At 43.2% G+C, this 24,082-nt stretch overlaps 1 protein-coding gene and 1 long non-coding RNA gene across 6 annotated transcripts in view; both read left to right on the top strand.

Moving 5' to 3' along the window:
- The first annotated feature begins 997 nt into the window (after window positions 1-997).
- arhgef7a (Rho guanine nucleotide exchange factor (GEF) 7a) lies at window positions 998-19,781 on the top strand. Of its 3 annotated transcripts, none has more exons than XM_052082239.1 (21): window positions 998-1,462; window positions 3,969-4,052; window positions 8,094-8,178; window positions 8,324-8,457; window positions 8,711-8,912; window positions 9,027-9,115; window positions 9,205-9,299; window positions 9,379-9,474; window positions 10,218-10,340; window positions 10,441-10,579; window positions 10,663-10,722; window positions 10,807-10,953; window positions 11,148-11,234; window positions 11,312-11,390; window positions 11,471-11,610; window positions 11,688-11,909; window positions 12,180-12,273; window positions 12,482-12,571; window positions 18,022-18,121; window positions 18,534-18,588; window positions 19,191-19,781. In XM_052082239.1, the coding sequence occupies exons 1-21, from the start codon at window positions 1,298-1,300 to the stop codon at window positions 19,311-19,313; spliced, it is 2,409 nt and encodes an 802-aa protein (XP_051938199.1). In that variant the 5' UTR covers window positions 998-1,297; the 3' UTR covers window positions 19,314-19,781. The 3 variants fall into 3 exon arrangements, with proteins under 3 accessions (XP_051938199.1, XP_051938200.1, XP_051938201.1); XM_052082241.1 differs by lacking the exon at window positions 998-1,462 and adding an exon at window positions 3,791-3,905; XM_052082240.1 differs by lacking the exons at window positions 18,022-18,121; window positions 18,534-18,588; window positions 19,191-19,781 and adding an exon at window positions 14,494-17,777 and having other exon boundaries at window positions 1,001-1,462.
- A 448-nt stretch (window positions 19,782-20,229) lies between these two features.
- LOC127611646 (uncharacterized) overlaps window positions 20,230-24,082 on the top strand; it is a 93,197-nt gene continuing 89,344 nt past the window's right edge. Inside the window, exons 1-2 of one of the 3 annotated variants that reach the window (XR_007965401.1) lie at window positions 20,230-20,509; window positions 21,036-21,114. This is a non-coding gene — a long non-coding RNA (uncharacterized LOC127611646). Of the gene's footprint in view, window positions 20,510-21,035; window positions 21,115-23,374; window positions 23,826-24,082 lie in introns of those variants that run through there. The other 2 variants (XR_007965399.1, XR_007965400.1) reach the window with 2 other exon arrangements.

Below are 24,082 nucleotides of genomic sequence, written 5' to 3'. Positions count from 1 at the left end.
GACTGTTTGCATTATAATTTGATGCCTGTATTACGGATTTCAGCATTTCATTACACAGACCTAAAAGTCTGATTTCTACTCCCACCCTTGAATCGAGGCCAGTTTACAAGCGGATAACACACATTGCCTGTGGTTGTGGATGAAAGAGCGAGGCACGCAAAGCCAGTGTTTCAGAAGAAAGCACTTAAAGGGCAAACCTCTGTCAAGGCTTAAACATTGGCCCACTGCACATAAATGACTCGTCGTTACATTACAGGTTCCAACAACCACCATTAAGACAGTAAATTGTAATTTAAGTGAGAAAAAAATGAACATGTTAAATGCAACTGGATTATGAAGCGTTGCCAAGCGAGGCCTTTTTCTGTACACATAGTACACTGATCGCCAGCCACGAGCAGCACACAGTCATAACCATTCACACTTCTATTCACACCTATAGACATGTTAAAGTCATAACTCAATTTAAAATGCATCTATCTGGAATTTGCGAGAACACACATGCAAATCAATTGAGTTTTCTTTCTTTTGGCATTTTCTTAGACTTGCACAGACTTGTAATTAACAAATAATTTGGGGACAAATGAAGTACAATTGGATACCGGTAATTTCATGCAACACCCCAGTTGATCTCTTGAAGTGACCCTAATTGTCACTTCACACTATTTTTTGATTGAGAACAACAACACTCACACATACACACACACAAACGGTGACTTATTCTTAAAAAAAGGTCTGCGGGCTACTTAAGTGGTCCTTGGGGGCGACGTTGTGCCGAAAGGCAGGACGTTAGTGACACCTGGTGTCACCTAAAAACGTGTCTGAAAACTAGCCTAACCTATTTGAAAGAAACCCTTCGAAATCGGATGCAGTGCAACAACACCTCTGCAATCAAAACTGAGCGTTATTCTTATTTTTTAAATGCATCGGAGCACATGGTGTACCTTATGTTCTGCCCCGCAGACAGGAAGTGGCACGTGAAAACATTCAACCCCCCCCCCCCCCCTCTACCCACACACGCGTGCGTGACATCATCGAGCGGCTGGCGGCATCAGCAGAGAGTCTGACAGATTGAGGGAGGGGAAACACACCACGGAAGAAGGGGAGAAGGCGGACCCCCCCCCCCTCCTCCTCCTCTCTCTATCTCTCTCCTACTCCCCCCGCGTGCATCGTCATTCCTGTGGATGCTCCGGGATGACAGCGTGAAGCGGGGCCAGGAGCTGTCGAGGTACACACACGCCCGCCCGCCCCCGCCCCTCTTTTTCCCTCCACGGCCGCTTTCATCGACTCGAATGTGGACATGAATTCGGCGGAGCAAACGGTAACATGGCTCATTACACTCGGCGTGCTCGAGTCGCCCAAGAAGAGCATCGCGGACCCCGAGGCTTTCCTGCACAGCTCCCTCAAGGATGGTGTGGTGCTTTGCAGGCTCCTGGAGCGCCTCAGCCCCGGATCCACGGAGAAAGTAAGAGCGCGATTGTTCAACGCCCCCCCCCCCCCCTTTCCCCTCCTCGCACCCAACCTCCCTCCCTCCGCATAAGGTCGGCGTGTCTGTGTGCTGCCCACATCCGTGGAAGAGACGCGGTTTGTTGTCTGGCTTCTCTCCTTGCCCACTGGCCCATGAGGAGATTTCGTTAGTAGGTCACGACGTTATTATTATTGCTGTGCGTGGAAAACAACACTCGCGCACTTGCTTTAAAATAATAACACAAATGCATTATTATAGCATGGGAATTATTACACTGACAGCACCTTTTAAGGTTTGACATTTTATACCAGATGAGTATGATGTGCTTATGTGGACCATATACTGTAGCTATAAGCCGCCATTGACTTGGCTAGGCAAACGCAGATGGCCCCCCTGCCCCCCCACCCTCTTTTTTTTTTTTTTTTTTTTTTAAAGACACAGTGTGGTGTTTGTGTCCGTCAGCAAACTGCCCGGGCCCCGTTTCGACAGGAACCCCAAGGGTGGTAACTAAATCGGCCTGGTAAAAAGTATTCAGAGCGTCCAAGATACACCAAAATGTAGAGAAAATAGTTTTTAATAACCACCAAAGGCAGACTAATTTATTGATATCCATCCTGATTTAATGCCCACGTCTGCTATTTTTTTATTGTCTATTGTTTGCCATTTTTATTGAGCCAAGAAATGTATTGCATTTTACGTTATTAAAAAAATATTCATTGCGCCCAACTCAAATGTCACAAAAAGTATCTGAACAATACAACACATGCTGATTTACATAGCGCTTTCACAACAGCGGCAGCTGTAACGAAGCGCTTAACAAAACAGTTAACAGAAAGTAAATTCATAAACACAACACATAACATAAAACACGGACAGTCGTGCAATCCTAACCACATTTCCCTCACATGCTTCGTAGAATGGAACCTGAGTTCACAGATGTCTGAGCATGACTGCAACAATAATTGACTCAAATAATTTGATTACAAAGATTGAAGAAAAATCTCTGCCTCAAACCTTTCCAGGGATAATTTTTCCACATGAACTGTTACTGCAGTCCTTTACACCACTCTGTGTAGAAACAAGTATGCATGTTGATGGTGAGCCAGGAGGGAAAAAAATCCATAAAAGATTGAGAATGTCTAATATTTGGGATAACTTAGTATGACCTATATTCGATAGAGTGAATGTATATTAATGCACCCACAAGTTATCCAGGATAGGCACGGCCACTGGTGCACTTTCAATTGCTTTATTAAAAAAACTGTAAGAAAAATGCTCATTCATACACAAACTGTTGATGGCCACTGCTAATGCCGAGTCTCTCAACATGCTGACTTGCTAATGGGCTATGCAGCTAACAGCTGGCCAACTCTACACTCTCATTCACCGATGCCCATGTCACTCACCAGGACAGACCCTGCCTCTGAAAACCATATACTTTCAAAGTCACAGATACTACAGTTAAATGTGAGAATGGCACCTCACATGCACATTATTGTTTAATAATACAAAATCAGCATTTAACTGATACACTTTTTTAGACTAATCAATAGGATAACAAGTGCGATATGTTCAATAGCTGCAGCACTATAGTTTCGAGAATCTGTTTGGAAATGTAAATGTTACCGAACACAGTGAAATGAATACGAATCATATTAATTAGGTATGCTTTCCTGGTTTTAATTTTTATCAGTGTGTAATTAATAACAAATATAGTGGACTGTAGAAATAAATGAAAATACACGTTAATACAAAGAAATAACACACAGTGTGCACAAGGAAATCATTTCTCTACGTTTGAGCCGTGCACTTGCTCTTGGCACCAGTCCTGAGCAGATTAGATTGACATGACAGCACACAGAGGCTAAAATCTGATTGACCAGGGGGGAAAAAAATCAAACGCTCCCGAAATAACGATAATAGACTGTCGAGAATAGAGTTACGTGGAACAGTGTTAGAATTCAAGCACCCACTGAATCACATTTTTAAAAAATCTATTCAAATGTTTCAAATCCGTGTGACTGCTGCCCACTGAAGCAAACAGGGACAAATCTGTCTCAATTCGATCTTGTTGGACCTCGGCGTTCTTAAGTGTTTATTCCCCTTCGCTTTTCTGAAAAAAAAAAAACAAAAAACAAAACGGTCTTTGAATATTGATTTCTACTTTTCCTAAACGCGAAGAGCTTGTCAATGTTTTTTTTAAGAGCTTGTCAATGTACATCAGGGGAATCCATTTTGATGACGTCACTTCCGATGTGAATCCAACCCTGCTCCTCACCGTTCTCAATTCGCTATGGGAGCTCACAGTGCGATATGAGCACAGCCTTCCGGGGTGTCACAAGCTCCAGAGCTCGGTCCGCAGTGTTGTTGTGGATCCCACTATTATTGTTTATATTTACCCTCTTCGGAGGTTACTAAATCATTTGGAACGCGAAAGAAACTAAGGCCCGAGCCGTAGATTTGGAAATGAGCCGCTAATGTTGGCTCTCCACGTCCCTTACAGATCTACCAGGAGCCAAAGAACGACGGCGAGTGTCTGAGCAACATAAAGGAGTTTGTCAAGGGCTGCACATCTTTCCGCGTCGAGGTAAGAGTCCGGCGTACGTGATATTTAAAACATGACCAAAACGTTCTAGATTCGCCCCAAGTTTAGTTTTAAATGCTAATATAAAACGCTTGGAGTGGAGATTGTGAAACAAAGCTTGCCGCTGTGCTGGCAGGGGGGAGGAGGCTGCAGCCGGGGAGCGAGCACCCATCGCCCGGCTGCCTTGAAGCTGTGTGGCGACCACATTAGTAACATTTTAACAAACTTCTCAAGACAGTCACTGACGGAATAGTCGCCCTTTTGCCTGTCTACACGCCTCCAATTTGGATTAACATATACAGACTCTCTAAGCTGTACTATTAATGAATGCAAATGTATCTGTTCAAGCGTGGCTTTGTTGTCACAACTACTTCAAGCTCATGGTAAATTGCGTTTGATTGGAACGGCCACTAAAAATAACACTAATGTGTTTTCTTAGCGTTTCTCGATTCCGAAACAACAATCAGACATGACCTTGCTAGAATATCAGAGCACTTACAAAGCAGCTAATCTCAATTGGGGTATCATCTATTTGTGAAAAAACACCCATATCAGAAACGTGAACAGTGTTTCTTTGTACTCGAAACGCAAAGCAAAGTCTGTCTTTTTTTCCAACTGAAAGCACACAGCCTTTTCAGTTTACAACACCTTCTTGTGCTGCGTGATGAGGTATTCGAAGGTTTTCTGTAAGCAAGTTCATTGCTCGCCTTTTGTGACCTCTCAATGTCACCACAAGCGTATTTGTATGAAAAATAGTTTTACACCATAAATATAAAACAAATGAAAGACATTCAAGGTCCTATAACATCAAGATGGCCCATTTTTTTCTACGAACAAGTTTAATTCATGTATTTTTTGCTCAGGAAAATGAATCAATCTGTTTTGGAGCAATCTGTAAATAACTGATTGCGCCCGAATAAGTGAAATCCGTGAAGAAGTCATCTTACATATACAATACTGTATTGAATGAAACCAAAAGAGAAACGTTTTTCAGGCCCAATCATTTAAAAACAAAAATATAAACATTTTCTTCCCAACAGCTGACAGTCTTTAGAAATACTGTACAGAACGTTTTGTCGACCTTGTGGATTTTGTCAAAAATTGGCATGCTGTACAGCGATGAGGCGTGGAGACTGTAGATATTAGTCTACAGTCCCTTAGTAAAGCGATGCGTTTGCCCCCACACACTGCGTCGTTGCCGCTCGCTCTTTCTGACAATGCCAGTCAGTGTTTCTCAGTGCCGCTCCTCTTGTCCGGTTCGCCAACCAACGAGATTCGGGACCAGAGAACGTGCGCAAATGAAACAATCCCTTCAGCAGTCCTACGCAGCTGAAATGTCTGCGAAGGAGCATCCTTGCTGAATACGTTGAAGAAAAGGAAGTTTGTTTGTGTCGGCTCACTGCTCGAGGTCAGTGGGTTTGCGGTTTAAATCTGTCAAACAGATTTAATATTTCATTCTAAAGTGCGCTCTCCTCCAAAAGTTGAGTACTGACATGGTATTGTCAACAATCGCTAGCTAGAACGCTCTCGGCAGTGTTTGTAGACTACACATCTGTAATGTATTCATTATACAAATGACGCTTCTGTGTGTGCCTGTCTCATGTCTTTCACAAAGTGCAACTCACAGTTTGCTCCTTTTAAAGTTAACACGGATTGAAGAAGCTAAAAGCCTTGTTAGTCTCTGCCTGATCACTCATTTGTGGGAGCAAAGCATCTTCCACTAAAATCATCGTGTCTGGTTAAACTTGTTGAAGCTTCTCCAGCTAAGTTAGCTTAGCGTGTCTATTATTGCTGAGCACTGAGTAGAGGACTGCTTCGCCGGTCATTTGGTACCAGGCCGGACAGATGGATTGAAATACTCTACCATGAACCGGTACTTGGCAGAAAACGGTTGAGGAGGACCGGGTTAGTCCGTAGACTAAACCGTCAACTTGTTGACGTTCTCATACCAATAAGGGAATAGAGTGATCTCACATGGTTTGTTGTACGCACTTCGGATTTGCTTGTGTGATTTGGACAAAAAAAAACAACAACTGTTACATCAGCATATGGCAATGCAAAGGGATTTCCAGTTTGTGGATAAACACCAAATGTTGCAGTTCCACTGGAAACCGAGTAATTCATGTTGAGATCTGAAGTGAATACTTTCCAGAAATGCCGGCACCTTTTGAAGTGCGTCTTGTGTGCATGGGCTCCGACTTGCCTTGAGGTGACGACGCCCAGCCGCATAGACAAACGTTGTCTGCTACGCCGCCTCTGAATTGGCATTATAAGGGCAGTGACGTTGAAAATGTTTGCATATAAATATGGATCTATTTTCCTATGTATACTCTTTAGAGATGATTGAGTCTTTGGTACAACTTTCAGATATTCAAGGGTAGTGGGGGGGGGGGGGGGGGGACTGTTGTAACCTCAATCGAGATTTGCTCCGGCATGAGTTAGAAAACCTGCAAACTTCATAATTCAATCAAAAGCGAGATCATGCATACAATTGGCCACCACTATTATTGGAATGTTTTGCCTCCATAGTGTTTTTAAAAAATATATATTTTTTTAGGTCTTAGTGTTCAACATTTTCTGAGTCAGACAGGCATTGGGTTGCCATCATCATGTCGCTCTTGTTTCATTGGTGAACCTTTGAAAAAGGGCCCGTTTTGAGATATGCTACCAAGCGCACAAACTAAATGGGGCATTTTCTGCGAATCTTCTAGTCCGTAAAGCATGCACACAAATCCTGTATACTTGTTTCGTCACACTGTTGAAAAACCTCAATGGCACATCCACACATCACCTTGAGGCATATCAGCAATCAGAGCGGAAGATGAATAAAGATTTGATTCTCTGTCGCTCATCTTCAGCATTACTGACGCACAAATAACCCGTGCGATGCAGGAAGAGCCGCTCCTCATCATCAGAGATACAATCGCTGCCATTCATACAGAGAGTCACACTGACATGAACATTGAGGTTTAATGGCATCTGTCTTCATTTTGCCGCTATCAACATGTCTCTACAAGTTCTGATTGTTCGCAGTGCTGCCGCAGATAATGCTCATGCTATTGGCATCATAGGTTATCCAAAAACAAAACAAAACACTTTTAGCACATTTTTTATGGCCGTATTCTCCGCACTAAAAGGCGCAAAACATTCCATTCTCAAAAGCCGACAGTGCGCCTCATAATCCCATGCGCCTTATATATGGATCAATATTCTGAATTCTTGGACATAGTGTTTTAATTGTTCTGTAAAGCGCTTTGTTACAGCTGCAGCGGTTGTCGAAGCGCTGTATAAATAAAAGCTGTATTGTATTGTATTGTATTGCCTTGAGCACAGCTCCATCTAGCGGATGTATAACGCAACCACAACCATTATTGTCACTTCTATTCTATGCGCCTTATAAAATCTATATATGAAAAACGTTTGAAAATAGGGCATTCGTGGAAGGTGCGCCTTATACTCCGAAGCACCTTACAGAGCAAGAGCACACATCATATTTAGCTTGAAGCCCAACAAACCAAACAAAGTCATTTCACGATGAGCACCATTAATCTTTAGAAAAGCGTCTCCTATTCAAACATGCGTTCTTGAAAATCAAACATTTACTGAAATCATTTACGAAACCAACATTTTTAGTGGTGTTTCTATCATTGTTTTAAACTAAAATTCATATATTGATCAAGCCCATCAATATAATCCCGATGTAAGTGAACTGTACTTTTTAATCACTTTGAAGGTACAATAAAATTGACACAAAGAATATCATCGGCCTTTTCACTGTACTGGGGTTCTTCACTAATTGTCAGCTCATATGTCGGCACATAATTAACAATAATATATGGAGTGTGGGAACAAGGGATGACCTTATGGCTGCTGCTCATGTTCAAATCTGCTGAGTTTGTTTTGTTTTGTTTCCCCGTGCCCCTCATCAGTTCTGTGAAAGGTGACAACCACAAGTATTATGGATCGCTGCGTCTTGTGAGTGGGAACGTTTGAAGTTTTGTGACGCTATCAATCTTCTCTCGCCGTCTCTTGTCTCGTCCACAGCCGTTTGAGGCCAGTGACCTGTTTCTCGGTCTGAACTTCTCAAAGGTGCTGAGTAGTCTCGTGGCTCTGAATAAAGTGACGGCAGGTTAGTCCAACTCTGTGTGTCGGGAGTTGTGTACGAGTGGGTGTTCGTGTTGGAAGACAGTCGAGTAGTCAATGAACGTGTTGCGTGGGCGCTGACCGCAGCTACAAGGTCTGGGGTATTTTTATTCTGGCCCTCTCCTCTCCAGATATCGGCGTGGGCAGTGATTCGGTGTGCGCCCGACACTCTTCCGCCCATCGCATCAAGTCCTTCGAGTCTCTCGCCTCCCAGGCTTCACTGGGTCGTTCCTCCAAGCTACTGCAGAACCAGTTTCGCAGTCTGGTAAGTCCAACTATTGAACTGAATTGAGTCACATCTGCGGATGCTGTCGCCAAGTGTGTGCTGATCATTTCACCTATTTGCAGTTTTAGTTCTCTTTCTGAAATTCTACAAGATGCCACCACCAAAGCCTTGTCTAAATTGGAAAGTAGAACAGTTTAGTGTCAACATGTCATTGGATATTCTTGGTTTTCTTTGTCGTGACTGTCGAGCAGTGCTTCTCAATTTTTTTTTTTTCTTCTGTTATTCTTTTCAGGACATGTCAGAGAACAGTGGGCAGCAGCTGCTGGTGAAAGCGCGTTTCAACTTTCTGCAAACCAACGAGGATGAGCTCACCTTTAACAAGGGTGACATCATTGGGGTGACTCGTCAGGAGGATGGGGGCTGGTGGGAGGGGACCCTCAACGGCAAGACGGGATGGTTTCCTAGCAACTACGTCCGTGAAGTCAAAGGCTCCGGTGGGTGCCATTACTGTCTTTTTACAGACGTTAAGATGTTTAGTCTGGAGGCTTAAATTGAATTTTTTTAATCGCTCATGCCGATGGGGTATCACTGTATTTCTCTTCCCATAGACAAGCAAGTGTCACCCAAATCCGGTACCCTTAAAAGTCCGCCTAAAGGCTTTGACACATCTGCCATTAGCAAGACGTACTACAACCTGGTAAGCATGTTTCAACTTTAGTTTCTGAATTGATCATGTTTTTTTTGTTTGTTTTTTTTTTTACCTCAGCTTATCGTCTTGTATTATAGGTGTTGCAGAACATTTTGGAAACAGAGACTGAATATTCCAAGGACCTCCAGATCCTCCTGACAAATTACCTGCGCTCTCTTCAGAGCTTCGAAAGGTACGACCGCATTGCACAAGTCAGAGCCACAGCGCAAAACGAATACTGCGAAACAGTCACAAACCCTCTCCGCCTCCAGGCTTAGCGGCTCTGATGTAGCTCTTATCCTGGGAAACCTGGAGGAGATCAGCACCTTCCAACAGATGCTCGTCCAATCACTGGAGGAATGCACCAAGTATATCCCCCACTCCCACTCCTCCAGCATAGTCCCACTGCAGCAGCAACAGCAGTGGCAAAAGCCTGTTTCGTAACACAAATGTAGAGCCCTCTAGTGTTGGTCTTCTGTACTACAAAGTTATAAATAACACAAAACAATACATATTTATTTATGTCGTGCTTTTCACAGCAGCTGCAACAAATTTCCATTAAATCAATAGTGCACAGTTAAGTTATTTTTTTAATTTAGTTTAAAATTTTGAGGTAAAAAAAAGACTGAAAAAGCACCATAAATGCCTTGGTTATGCATCTTGACACCTCTGTTCCCCCCCATAGCAATGTGCTGTGAATTGAACACTAAAATCCATCATATAGTTTAAATGTAACATTTGAGTAGAAAAAAAACCCATGAAGAGAAACATGACATTGTTTTTTCATTTTTATCTTACTTTTTTCTTTTCCCTATTTTCATGATGTCGTCCAATGATACACGCAAAGTGAAAATAATTTAAACTCCGGCTGGAATCATCTGAAACATATATTTTTAAAACGTGCTTCAAAATATCTATGGTCAGGTGAACCACACTTTCCTTTTTCATCTTTTGGCCACATTACTTGACAAAGAAACACACTCCTGGTTTATGCCAGTGCTGCCACAATATTAAATATTGTGAAAGCAAAACGGAGTATTTTTATATTGTTTTGTAAAGATGGCACCCAATGTTATGTAAGTTTGTTAATCTTTGTTGTCATTTCTTTAAGGCTTCCAGAGAGTCAGCAAAGGGTGGGTGGCTTCTTTCTCAACCTCATGCCTCAAATGAAGGCTCTTTATGTGGGTTACTGCGCCAACCACCCCTGCGCGGTCAACGTGCTCACGCAACACAGGTCCGTCTTTGAACGCACCGGCTCCATTCAAGCCGCTTTCTCTTTAAAACCCGGCGATCACTTTATTATTATTTTTTCCAATTGTCATTGTGTCCTGAAGTGAGACGTTGGGGGAGTTCATGGAGGGCCGAGGTGCCGTCAGCCCTGGGATCCTCACCTTGACCACGGGCCTTAGTAAACCTTTCATGAGGCTTGACAAGTACCCCACCCTGCTCAAAGAGCTGGAGCGCCACATGGAGGTGCCTGAATATCTGCATTCTTACAAGAGTAATTAATCTAAGGTCTTTTGTCATCACGACACAACACATTTGATGTCTTTCAGGAGAGTCACCCTGACAGAAGTGACATCCAGAAGTGCATGGCTACTTTTAAACATCTTTCAGTAAGGCAAACCACGCATATAGCTTTTCGCTTCAGACTCTTGCGCGATGATTTGAATTTTGCTCGCCTGTTTCCGCTGTGCCAGGCGCAGTGCCAAGAAGTGCGCAAGCGTAAGGAGCTCGAGCTGCAGATCCTGACTGAATCCATTCGGCTGTGGGAGGGTGATGACATCAAAACCCTGGGCTCCGTGCTGTACATGAGCCAAGTCCTGGTGCACAGTCCTGGGGCAGAGGTAACGATGCACTTTTTCCTTCGTAGACGTCACCCTCAATAAAGCCGTGAGTGAAAATATTTGCATTTCTGGTTTAATATCTGCTACTGTATGAACATAAGACTGTGAATTTTAGAAATTTACAACTAAATTGGCTCTCAATACACATCAAGAAAGCACGTTTCTCTCTCTGCCTTTTCTTGATCATCCTTCAGGAAAAGAATGAGCGCTACCTCATGCTTTTCCCCCACGTCCTCCTGATGTTGTCGGCCAGCCCCAGGATGAGCGGCTTCATATTCCAGGTTAGTGTCGAGGAATGTGCTCCCGTGATTCTTATTTATTCTGGTCTCAGTTCTCATGCTGTGTTTTCTATCCGCAGGGAAAACTGCCTCTGGCCAGCATGTCGGTGAGCAAGCTCGAAGACTGTGAAGCTCACAAAAATGCCTTTGAGCTCAGCGGTAAACCGCCTCGGCATATGCAACGTGCGGCATTTTGTTGCGTGTTCTCAAAAGGTCTTCGACATTTTGTTTTTGGGCAGGCCCCATGTTTGACCGTCTTCAGGTGTCGTGCACCAACCAACAGGACCTGCAAGACTGGGTTGAACATCTAACACGGCAGATCAAGCACACTGCAGCGACAGCACCGAGCCACAAACCTCTCACTGTTCCCTGCCACACGGTCAGGATCACACACCCCTTTTTCGTGTCTGCTTTCATCCAATTTAGAATACATTTGAAACACTTTTGTCTCCTTAGCTTCCATCCCATCCTGTCACACCGTCCCGGCACGCGGAGGGGAGGGCCATGACGGTGGCCCCCACCTACCACACCCTCCCTCACCCTTCCTCCCATGGGACGTCTCACAGCACCATGATGTGGGGCCCCTTGGAACCTCCCAACACACCCAAACCCTGGAGCTTAAGTTGCCTGCGGCCCGCGCCCCCACTGCGACCCTCTGCAGCCCTCTGCTACAAAGAGGTGAAAGTCCATGAATGATGTGAATTAACGATCGGCGATTGATTTTAAATGGTGGAAAATAGTAATAGCACCCGGAGAAAACCCACACAGGCATGGGGAGAACACGCAAACTCCACACAGGAAGGCCGACATGCTAAATTTCTCATCTGCAACAAAATTAATTTTTATCAGCTCCTTGATTTTTGCTGAGAAAATGTATTTTATCATTTATTTATGACTTATCCATTTTTCCTGTAAAGTCAGCAATGGTTGTCCTCCGTTTGTGCGCAGGATCTAAGTAAAAGTCCGAAGAGTGTCAAGAAACTCCTTCCCAAGCGCAAACCGGAGAGGAAACAGTCGGAGGAGGAGTTTGCCTTGAGGAAGAGTATGTTTTCTTCCCTCTCTATATCTGCAGGATGATGGGCGCTGATACTGTAACCAAAATATTATTTCTCAGCGTGATGCAGCGCAGGTCTTCACCAACCACAACAATAATCGTATCGCTAACTCAATCCCTCTCTTTCAGCGTCCATCCGACCAGAGCGTTCTCTTCTTGATTGATGGGGAGCCAATAACGTATTCTTATTTTTCAGGCACCGCTGCTCTGGAAGAAGACGCCCAGATCCTAAAAGTCATTGAGGCCTACTGCACCAGTGCCAAGACCAGGCAGACGCTCAACTCCAGTAAGGAAAACAAAAAAAACCTTGTTTGGATCAATTGTAGTTTTTTAAAGTTAGTTGTAGATTAGGTGTAAAAGTTGTTCTTTTTCCAAAAGTTACATGTGCTGAAAATTAATTGACAACAGTGTCTTTCATGACACTCGACACAACTGCCAATAAAACCACCGTGCTGGAAAGGGGGAAGGTACGGTTGGTACCTTTTCGAATGGAAATGCAGAGAAATGTCTACCGTAGCAAACAGAACAGAACCATACTGCCTGTGAAAAATCCCTTTTCCATTACAAAGTACCTACATGGTGCTGACGGTTATTTTGTCTACTGGCCTATCATTGTGAACCCTCGCTGTTTGTGGAGGATAGGAACCTAGCCTTTCTGCAAATCATCGACGACCCCACAAAAAGGTTTCGAAATTGCATATAGATGCCACAAGTTGGTGGCAAAGCGCTAAAATCGGAGCTGATCATAAAGTATCAACACCATGCTTCTCGCAAATGTAAATGAACCCACCCAATTAGCCTAGCCTTAATAACACGCTAGCACAAACTGACGTGATGTTGCACATGGGGAAGCATATGCGCTCTAGAACTTTATAAAGACGATATTTCGTCATTCAATTCTCCTTATGGCATTTACATGTAATAAAGGTTAGGGAATACCAAATTTAACGGTGAGGTAAACTACACATACTATTAGTAGCTGCCTTGGGAGAGAAGCAGAAACAACCTTCAGTTTCGGTTTTGACTGTCCCTGAATTACATTCAAAGACCGGGCTCGAAACAGAGAGGGGGGATGGGGGGGCGAATTAAATGAAACACCACCACAAAGATTCTACAAAGGCGCTGCCTATGCCAATTTAATAGCTTTGCCCTTAGCACAACTATGAGTAACCTGTATTTTCAGATAATGTCGGTTCCCCCCAACATCTGAAAGTACACTGATTTGCAAATTCAGAACCACAAATTCATCGGGGTTGGACCATTGGAACTCTTGAAGGTACATGGCTTGAAATGGAAACGTAGGCACATGGCAATGCTCTGGAAGCCCATTGTCTCCATTTCGCTCTTCTTGCTGCCTTCAATCTCTTCTTGAATGAACCTCTTAACCGTGCAGCCACATGCTCACAAGTAAACATAGGAGACCCTCGTTTTCTTCTATTCTTGCTCGTTAGTGTCCCATTCCGGCTGAAGTGTTCAATGCACTCCTGCGGTACAGAGCGACGAGTATGAAGCCGGTCACATATCCAAAGGGGGTGTTTTAGTATTTTATCCAAAGTGCGGGCTGTTTGGAGAAAAAGCCAAATGAAGATGTAAATTCTATATCACTTGTCCTCAAAGGGCGAATGAGCTGGAGCCCTTCGAAGCTGATACTTTCAAGAAATTGGAATACACGCTGGAATTCTCGCCAGCCGGTCGCAGGGTACACAAAGACAAACAACCAATCATACTCACGTTCACACCTATGGAAAAGAGTCATCAGTTGACGTTTCATGCATATTTTTGGAATGTGGGAGTAACCCAGAGAAAACCAGAGCTGAGTTTCAAGCCCTGAACGTCAGAAGTGGGAGACCACCACCCTGCCTGCATTGAAAAATTTGAAAAAAGAAGTGACATGGACATGAAATGAGCAGCGTTTCCGTTTCTTGTTGTCTCGCTGACCTTTATTAACCCTTATGTCCTCAACTGTGCCTTCTAACAGTATATTTTCCCTCTTCTATCTCCCTCCTCTCATCATCGCTCCGGTTGACCTTTTTCCATTCTTGTTCTCTCCATTCTCTTCGTTTGCCTTGGCTCCATTGTCCCATCACGCATTTTTCCCCCTCCCCCGCAATTTTGCCATTTGTTGCGCATGAAAACCTGCGCAAACGCTCCACCCACCACTACCCCTCCCGCCACATTCCCGCAATCCCCCTCCACTCCCCATCCTAGCCTGGCAGGGCACCGACTTGATGCACAACCACGTGTTGGCCGACGCGGATCGGCCCTCTGTGGACTCGCCGGGCCGCCGCAGCAGCGTGTCTCGGCCGGAGTTGAGCTCCGACCTTTCGGAGGACTCGGACTACGACTCCATTTGGACCAGCCACTCATACCGAATGGGCTCGGTGCCACGCAAGAGCTGCATCTCGCACCAAAACTAAAGAATTCTCCTTGCTGTGCCACCTAGCACGCTTACCTCTTTTATCGTCTGTATTCGTTTTTAAAAAATATATATATACAGGTATATATTTATTCAGTTGTTTTTGTTAATTTATTTGCTTTATTTATTTTGGGACAGTTGTAGGATGTTTAACGCAGCTCCCTGTTGCCTTTGCCACTTTCCCCCTTCAATGTGCCTCCTCTCTTTCTGTAGCTTTCATGCAGTAAGCGTTTGCTCATTCCTGTTCATTTATCTTGAATGTGACCCTCTCGTTTGAGCACAAACGTGGGAAACTCTCTTTTTGGCCCGTAAGAGTAAATTTGAGAGATGTCAGTAGGAATAAAAAAAAAAGGGGGGGAGAGAGGGAGAAGTGGTGACAGCCTTTCCTGTCTGATATTCAGATGTAGTTCAGGAACGAGTGTATTCACTTTGATGGCGCCCGGCTTCTACTCCAGTTGGTGGTTTTAGAGCGCGTGTGCGCAAACGTATAGCACAGATGGCACACGTAAACGGACAGCTTCAGCCATGATTTCTGTCCCTCTTGCCATTTATTACAGCGGCATGTCAGTTGACCCAAACTCTTACTTAGCCTTCACATTTTTCTTCCCCGTAATTCGAATCTGTGGTCACAATGGGCTTTAATAGAGCGAGAACATAAAATTAGAGCCAACTACAGCCACTGTTGGAAACTGAATGCCTTTTCGTGATGGAGCATGGCGGCAGACTATTTTATTTATTTATTAAGAGACATTTTGGGAGATGGACATAGAGTACCCTTTTTCATAACCCCGTTCACTCGACTGTTTACATTACTCTGGAGCCGGCAGCTGGCCTGGCGTACATGCATTCGGATTTACAGATTTGTAATCCATTTTTTAAATTTGACAAACCCCACACATGACGAGAAATAAAATCATCAAGTGCGTTATAGCGGTTTTTATTGTGTGTTGTGAACAGCAAACGACCAACACAGTACATATAATATCTCCTCTGACAATTGCAAAGTCTCTTCCCCCAAACCAGAAGTTTGTCATACTACCAAGACTGATTTGTGAGAGGTAGCATGATGCTATAGCGCAACCAAAGGAGTAGTCATAAAATAATGAGGAGTAGACCAACTGTTAGATTATCTGGTACCTACGTTGCTGTAGCAAACTTTCCTTGTGGTTAATGACCTGAGAGGCACTTTGCATAAAAATACCCAACACAACTTGTTTACAGTGCAGGTTTCAGGTCCCTTCCTGTTAGGCTAATATTTTGTTTCACGTCACAGTCATGGAGCCCGTCGCTCAGCTGACCTCTGTGCTGACCGCACACAAGTATGTGCCATTGTAAATATCGAACGTTACGATTATTAGTTGTTTTCAAAGTGTTTCAGAGAGGTTTAAAAAAAATCACCCTTAGACACCCGACACCACAAGATAACCACTCAGGATAAGCGTTTAGAAACCCGATAATTGGCCCTTTATTGACTTTGATGGTAAGAGGAGAAAAATGCAACAATTCGGCCCAATAATCAGGTGTGTGGACCCCATTTAATTGAGCAACAAAGTTGGTATGAAGTAACGCTAAAAGTAACAGAAACGTCAATGGAGTGCACTTCCATGGCGCTTTATAAATTAATACGGCCTCTTAAGTTTGTTTTCCAGATCACTTGGCATATAAGTAGACTTGATTCTAACTCTCCTAAAACCAAAGGGCAATGCCTTTGGTTCAAACTGAGAAAGAAATTCGTATTTCAAACGGACTTAATCAAACAACTGAGCCAAACTAGCTGTTAAACTTTCCTCTAGTATTTTACACAAGGCTAAGATATGCTAAGCTAACTCATATCTACCTCCAGCTCTGTGAAAAGTGGAAATTGCAAATACCGGTTTTAAAATTGTTGGAGAGACTCAACCAATTTCCCAGAATATTTAACATCTTACCCGACAGGCTGTCAAAGTTTGACCAGATTTAATTCATGTCCAAACAGACACTCTAGGCGAGCTAACATGCTACTTGTTGTTTAGCCTCGGAAAAGAGTCCGGGCTTGCCTCAGTGTTGTCTGGCTTGTCACTATTTTCATGAAGAAGTATTTTTCCAGTGTTGGTACTAAAAAGTCTGCAGTTGGCATCTATTTAGAGCAGTATATAATGGTCCATGTTACACTCTATTTTGTTTGTATTTATTTTTTAATCTTGTGTTTAATTTAATTTGAATGTCAATGTTTACAAAAACAACCATGGAAGAAGGATGTTTATTTGTCTTTTGGCGGGGTAGGGGTGGGGGGTTGGATAAAAGGTGAATTGTTTTAAATTATTTTTGCACAATCATGTAACAGGACAGTGGGTGGATCGAGAATGTGTCAAATGCTATACTTTTTTGTCATCTACCTAAAGTGTGTATGATACAGTTCTTAAAGGGAGACTTATTAAATATTCAGTGTTCCTGTAAAGTAATGTGGCGTAAATGCTCTTCCTTCGGCATTGTGTAAGCATTGAAGGGCCACAAAAGGATTTTAATAGAACCATTTCTATGTATGAACTCCTTCAGTCTCAGAATACTGTCGGTTTGAAGTCTATGTATGTCGTCCTTCAATCTTGAGAAATGTTCTGAGTGAGGCTTGAAAAGGATTTACGAACACCCTCGAAACTCAGAAACGCTCTGTGTGCTAGAGGTTTATGTATGACCTCTCTTAATCTCACGATTAAATCCAAGGCAGGCAGTTTTGAAGTGTTTGTATGAACTCTCAATCTCAGAATACTGTTCCAGTGGACTGAAGAGTGGAAAGAGCACATCGTCCCTTTTCTGTAAATAATAGTTGTTAATTACCATGGGGCGTTGGGGGGGGAATACATTTAGTCAGCTGTAGGAATATCACTGTCCTGTATCGTGCTATACTTTGTGACAGTTGTATCCTGTGGAGTCAGCATTTGGGACATGCAGGGTGAATTCTGTCTTGAAGCATCATTGTCTTTGACGTGCACCGTGTCTCAATAACTCACGAACGACGCCTTCAGAGTGTCTCTTCGAGAATTAAGTCAAGTCTAAAAATGGCTGTATTATGAGTTTGGAATAAATCTGTCTTTTGGTAGACACGCTTCCTGGTGATTTTGTTTTTCTACTCTGATTTACAAAGGAGCACTATCTCTCAGTTTCCACTTTTTTTCTTCACCCTTCCATGTTTATGGTCTGGTCTTTGCACAACTAACACTTCTGCTCTCAAAATTGTGTTGTCATTTGTTCAAATAAAAGAGACTCAACTGTTGGAGAAGGTGAAACAAAGCAACATTTTAAGTCTATGAGCCCTTTTGTTTTGTTTTTTTGTCTTGAAACAGGACCACGAAGGGAAACGGGGCTCCATGTGATTATTCCCGGCGAGGAGAAAGTCCTGCTCGATGATTCCAGTCGCAATGGACAAAGCGCAATGGAAGAGAAGTATTGATTTATTTTTTTAAAACTTTTTTTTCTTTGCTCCAGGCAGGACAGTGTACAGGCCGAATATACTGGCCACGTTAGATAGCCCTGCATACTCCTAATACAAGACACAACAGTATCTGCCCTGCGAGTGGTTGGTGACCTGTTCATGGTGTGACCTGCCTCTCGCCCCAAATCAGCTGGGAGCAACGCCAGCTCAACCGCCACCAAATTGAGGATAAAAAATGGGTAGATGGAAAGTGTAAATCATAGTTCAAAAAATATGCTAAACACATAATCAATGCCAGAAATGACAAATATGAATATTAAAGAAAAGTGAAGCGGTGAGGAAAACAATCTCGATATTTGATGAAACCCATTACCTGGTAGTGATGCTCATTTTGTTTTGTTTTTCTTCTCTCCCCCTTTCAAGGAGCCTTGTGGATGTGGTGTATGCCCTGAGGGATGAGGTACAAGAGCTAAAACAGGTACTGTAAATGCTGAACAAATCGATCTTTTACTAACGGTACAAGACACTGTTCAAAGACAGACATGTGGAAGGCACAAAAAAGTTCTATTGCCTGTCGCATGTTGATCATTCATTTTTATCCTCCTTAGCTCTGTCTGCTGTGACCAAAAAAAAAAAAAAATCCAAAACAAAGAAAAAGTAGCAGTGGTGTTCAGATCACTACCGATTATTTGAATAATCAATCTGACCAGTCTCTTTTGGATTAATTGTTGAATCAGATTTAAACAAAAAAAACATTCAATCCAAATTTGCCACGCAGTGTCAAGGAAAGAGTTAGGGGATGCTACACTGCACACAGGCCACAAAGTACGAGCTGCTCGGGCTGAGCCAATATGGAAATAAATAAATTATTCATTGATTTCAAAACTTTGACCCAAGAATCAAAAGTCTAAAAATCTGTTGAGTAATGACTGACATCTGGATAAACACACGGGTTTGGTTCCTCGTATGTCATGGCGTTACGGTTTGTTCCCCGTTGTATAGTTCAATACGCCTCTGCAAAGAAAAATATGAATCCTACTTATGGCTATTAAGGATGCACTTCCTGTTGTCCCTCTGTAGGATAACAAGAAGATGAAACGGTCGCTTGAGGAGGAGCAGAGGGCCCGCAAAGATCTGGAGAAGGTCGTCAGGAGGGTGTTGAAGAGCATGAACGACCCCACGTGGGATGAGACCAACCTGTGAAACTGCTTCCAAACATGCTTGCTACGGGACGGTGTGCTCTCTTTTACGATCCCGTCCGTGCATGTTTGAATTGTTTCAAGACATTACTCAAACATAAGCGTCATCTCCAGTCTGGCCACGAGCTGGAAAAAGACAACTCGAGACATATGTTCTCCTCCTGTTTACAATCATTCCACTGGATGCCTTCTGGTGCTCCATACAAATGTGCTGAGACACAATGACATTATGGACCAGTGTGAACCTCTGCCATACCATTTCACACCCTTTTATGTCTTATGTTATTTAATTTGTTGAGTCATTTGACTTGTTGTATAAGCTTGTTTTTATTATTTTGTTGCATGTTTATTTTGCTATTTGATTTGCTGTGTGTCGACATGCTGAGGGGAAGGATCAGTTGTTGAACTTGTACAGTGTAAATAGGGCAAAAAAAAAAAGGTTTTGGGAGAAATTAAAAAAGGATTTGCCTTTCTTTGTTTAAGTTGTTCCCCTTATTGGCTCATGCACTCACTAATAAATAACCATCCTTTTTTTTTGCATTGTAACATGTGCTTCAATAATGAAAAATATTAAAAATAGCCGTCAGTATGACACAGTTGCACACTGTAAATTACAACAATAGTAAAATTTTAGATAATTGGGCAAAACTGCAAAAGTCATGAAATGATCAATTTTTTAAATACAGTTTGTGTAATTAATCCCACTGAATTGTGCAGGCCTACCTTTGGGTTGTGATGGCTTCAGGTTGGGACTGTACCATCATATCGTGACCTTACTAAATTAGTTTGCATTTCTCCCTGTGCTTTATCCGGGTTCTCCGGTTTCCTACCACATTCCAAAACCATGCATTTGCAGGCTAAAGGAAAACTCTAAATTGCCCCCAACTGACGGTGAGTGTGAATGTTCGTTGGTCAATGTGTGCCCTGTAATTGGTTGGCAACCGGTTCAGACTGTAACTCGCCTGCTACCCGAAGACAGCTTGGGAGAGGCTCCAGCACACCCGCGACACTCGGCAGGATAAGCAGTTTCAGGTCACGGTTGGATGGATGGAAACGCAAACTCCAGTGCGCCTTTGCCAGTCTGCTACTTGCTGTGACGTCACTACTGGTCGCCAAATTCACAGGTGTCCTGCGAAGTTTAAATCTGCGGAAAGAAACGTTTTGCCTTATGGACCCCTGATAATATTCTTCGGATTAAAGGTACAGTACTTGTACTTTGTATGAAATTTATACATTTAAGTCATATGAAGGATAAAATACTGTATGGGCGATCCTTACCAAGTAATCAAATTAAGCAATATAGTTAATTAAAATTTCGGTTAGACTGCCTGGATTGAAGTCCTGACTTGTTTGTATTGTATACCATTGACATTTGAACTAGATAAGACAGGTTTCGTGTTTAATGTTTATACTGAAATGCTATTTCCCCATGTTTAATATTGTTTGGTGTAAGACAGGGGTGTCCAAAATCGGTCCTCAAGGGCCACTGTCCTGCCTGTTTTCCGCCTGATTCAAATAATCAGGAACTGATTAGGAGCTGGACATGCCTGCTGTAAGAGGAAAAAAGCCCCGTCTGAAATGAACGATTAGTTTATCTTCCATCTATTTATCTATTTTGTACCTGCAAGTGATAATCTTGACGTTATTCTTACGTTTAGCACGTAGCTCATGATGAAACTTTGTCAGCTAAAAATCTTGCTTTTGTTTTGAAATTTGATCACCAAAGGTATCCTTGGATTGTATCTTTGACTATGGAGCTCCTAATTAGGCCTCGCCGGGCCTGAACGACTCCAGTGGATCACCAGGTACAGCCCGATTCCTCACATTACCAAGTTACTAGATCCAATACAAGTCACAATATTGGAACCAGCTCTCAATATGATACGTTGCACTGCAAACTCCAACAATAACAATCCTTCCGCAAGATCTCGTTTACACGTATGCCAAATTAAGTGTCCAGTCAGGTAAGTCTGCCTTAATGACATATCATGTGTTGGAGCTTGCATTTCAATGAGAGCTCGTATCGCCACCGTAACGTACAATGTGTGCATGCCGGCCGGCGCACCTTTGAGTGTGTTTGCGCCCGGCCGATTTGAAATCTGTTGTATTCCTTCCAAATGGTGACATCCTTTGTTTATTGGACGAATTGGCTTATCCAGTCCGGCCTCGGTAGTCTGAATAAACACAGATGTCAACCTTTTCACAGTGACTCTCACCTTGTCCACTCGTTGGTAATGAAAACTGTTGTCTTTTGTTTCACATTGAATACTCGCCTCCCTGCCTCCCCGGGAAACAAAGGCTTATAGTTCACATTCAACCTGTGATGCAGATCAAGCTAGATAAAACCAGACCATGCTTATGTGAATACATTTTGCAGCGTTTGCTTTTTTTAAATGTTATATTCTTTTCTAAGTTTAAGCAAAATGAACTTAATTCTAAAACGGAAGTGAAATAATCACGTAGCAAAGTAATTGCTCAAATTCTTTTTTTTCTGGTCTTGCCTAGGCCACTTGGTGCTTGACATATACCATGAGGATTAATATCCAAGTTTATTTAAACAGATTTCGTTACTGGGTGGTGCGTTGCACTCCTACCACAGTGTCAAATATGGCCGAATGATTTTGAAAACTCATGGCTAACCTTCAGAAAACAGGTGTAACTCATATTCCACAAACGCAATATTAACCAGAACTCAATGTTTTCACTAGTGGATGTGCATAGAAAATATTACTGAAAAGAATTTTTGGGGGGTTGACTTCTCCTTTAATATGCAGTGTTCCTGTAAAGTAAATGCTGTTCCTGCAGTGCAATCACTGAAGGGCCTCAAAAAGTGTATGCATGAACTCAGCCACTCTTAAAATTCTTCGAGGGGGGGCTTGGCGAATGTGTAAGAACTCCTTCAACCTCAGACTATTCTCTCCATGAAACTGAAGTAATCCCGCCATTTTTGAATGCAACAGGATTGGCCTTGAAACGTATGTATGAACTCGTGGTCCGAGTGAGCTTGACATGCATTTATGATGATCTATTTTTAGGTCTGAAGGTCAAAAGAAGAAAGTGCTCACTGGGTAGAATTGTACTTTCTGCAGTAGTACTTTTAGTTCCTGGCTCACCAAGTAACTAAGAACTCTTAAAATCTCCGATAACCTTTTGCTGGAAATGCATCTATGGCCTCACTCTACTAGTGCAACTTGACAAAATGGCTCTTGACAAACCCGTAGAGTGAGTCGGAAAAGTGGTAAATTAGCCTCACCGTTCCGACCCACTTCAGACACGCGCGCGCACACACACACACACACAGAACAGAGTGACAGCTTGCCCAACAATTCAACTCGGAAGATTCTGCCATTGTGGCTTCTATAAGGTGTTCTTCTTCTGGTGCGTTCCCTCTTTCTTTCTCTTTTGAATGCATGGAATCAATCAAGCACGCGCGCGCACACACACACATACACACACACGCACGCTCTTGTACATACAGGAGACTCACTTCCTGCTATTCAGCGGCCAGCGATCATTTAGACTTGACGTGCATTGTGGAAAACTGAGCTCTTTTCTTCTCCTCTTTCTCCCCTCTGCCTTTCTCTCTTTCAACTGTCTGTCATTAATGTCCACAATCTAGCGGTGGCAGCGGCGGCGGAGGAGAAGAAAGCCGTGAGAGAGGGATGAATTGATGGGATGGGAGGATAAGCACTCAGTGTCCTTTTCTTTAAAGATTTGTTATTGTACAGTACTGTCTCCCAGTCATTTTTGGGGTGGCTCTTTCCGTCTGAAAGCTTGTCCACGTGCTCTTTTGTACGGCGAAGCAATAAGGCCCCATTGAATGCAGCTGAATGGACCTGCCATCCTTGGGGGCTGAGAGGCCTGAGGAGTCCTATTCTTTGGCCCCCCCAATCTAATTGGAGCTGAAATGAAATGGAGGTTTCTTATGAAAATAGGCTTTGTTTGGCCGCGAGGCTGGTAATTCATAAACAATAAGCAGGGCCCCATTGTGCGGATAATAATATATTCATGCTGCTGGAGATGGGGAGAAGGCAAAGGGAAGACTGAGGATATATAAGGAGGCGAGGCGGCAGTGGCGGCGGCAGGGATGGAGAGCAGAAGGGAGGACCGGACACTAAATGGGGGGGAAAAAATTGGTAATGGCGGGGCTGCGTCGGACTGCTCATTAGAAGGAAGGTGATGGGAGATTAAAAAAAAAAAAAAGAGCAGGGCGAGGCGGATGAAGTGTGCACACAAGGAGTCAATCTGGAGTGAGCGGGTCAAGTGTGGCGGCAATTGGAGGAAGGGGAGAGGACCACAGGTGCTCCGTCCATTTGCTCGCTCACCGTTTGCTGACTGCTTGTCGACTCCACGCTTCCTCTGACTAGGATTTCCCCTCCCTCAAAATCTCTGGGATTCTTCTGAGCAGAAACATCAAGGAATCTTCTATTTTCCCACGGTTTAATCTGCAGGGCACTCATTGGGGAGCTCATCATTTAAACTTTCGACTCTGTAAAAGTAAAGGTCGAAACTCACGGTGAGTACTCGAGGGGTGGCACCTTACGGCAGGGAGCGTTTTATTTGTTCATGTGTGTCTTATCAAGTTTGAGGAGAAATATTGATTCCTTTTGACAATTAACATCCAAAGAAAACTTTATATGTATTTATGTGAAAACAAACGTGTCATCTAATGCCACTTGAGACGACATAAATGTGTTTATTGTGAATCCCTTCAACCCCGTGCTTGTATGAAAATGTGATTTAATTTTTTGTGTGTATTTTGCAGTGGTATTT

The sequence above is a fragment of the Hippocampus zosterae genome, chromosome 12, assembly GCF_025434085.1.
Source record: "Hippocampus zosterae strain Florida chromosome 12, ASM2543408v3, whole genome shotgun sequence".
Lineage (NCBI taxonomy): Eukaryota > Metazoa > Chordata > Actinopteri > Syngnathiformes > Syngnathidae > Hippocampus > Hippocampus zosterae.
The sequence above is the reverse complement of the archived record's forward strand: the minus strand, read 5'-3'. Positions and strand labels throughout refer to the sequence as shown.

Coding starts and splice junctions, on each gene's coding strand:
- arhgef7a (XM_052082239.1), top strand. CDS start 1,298: ATGAATTCGGCGGAGCAAACGGTAACATGGCTCATTACACTCGGCGTG. Junction 1,463..3,968: donor GCCCCGGATCCACGGAGAAA/GTAAGAGCGCGA, acceptor CGTCCCTTACAG/ATCTACCAGGAGCCAAAGAA. Junction 12,572..18,021: donor CAGGCAGACGCTCAACTCCA/GTAAGGAAAACA, acceptor GTCTTGAAACAG/GACCACGAAGGGAAACGGGG.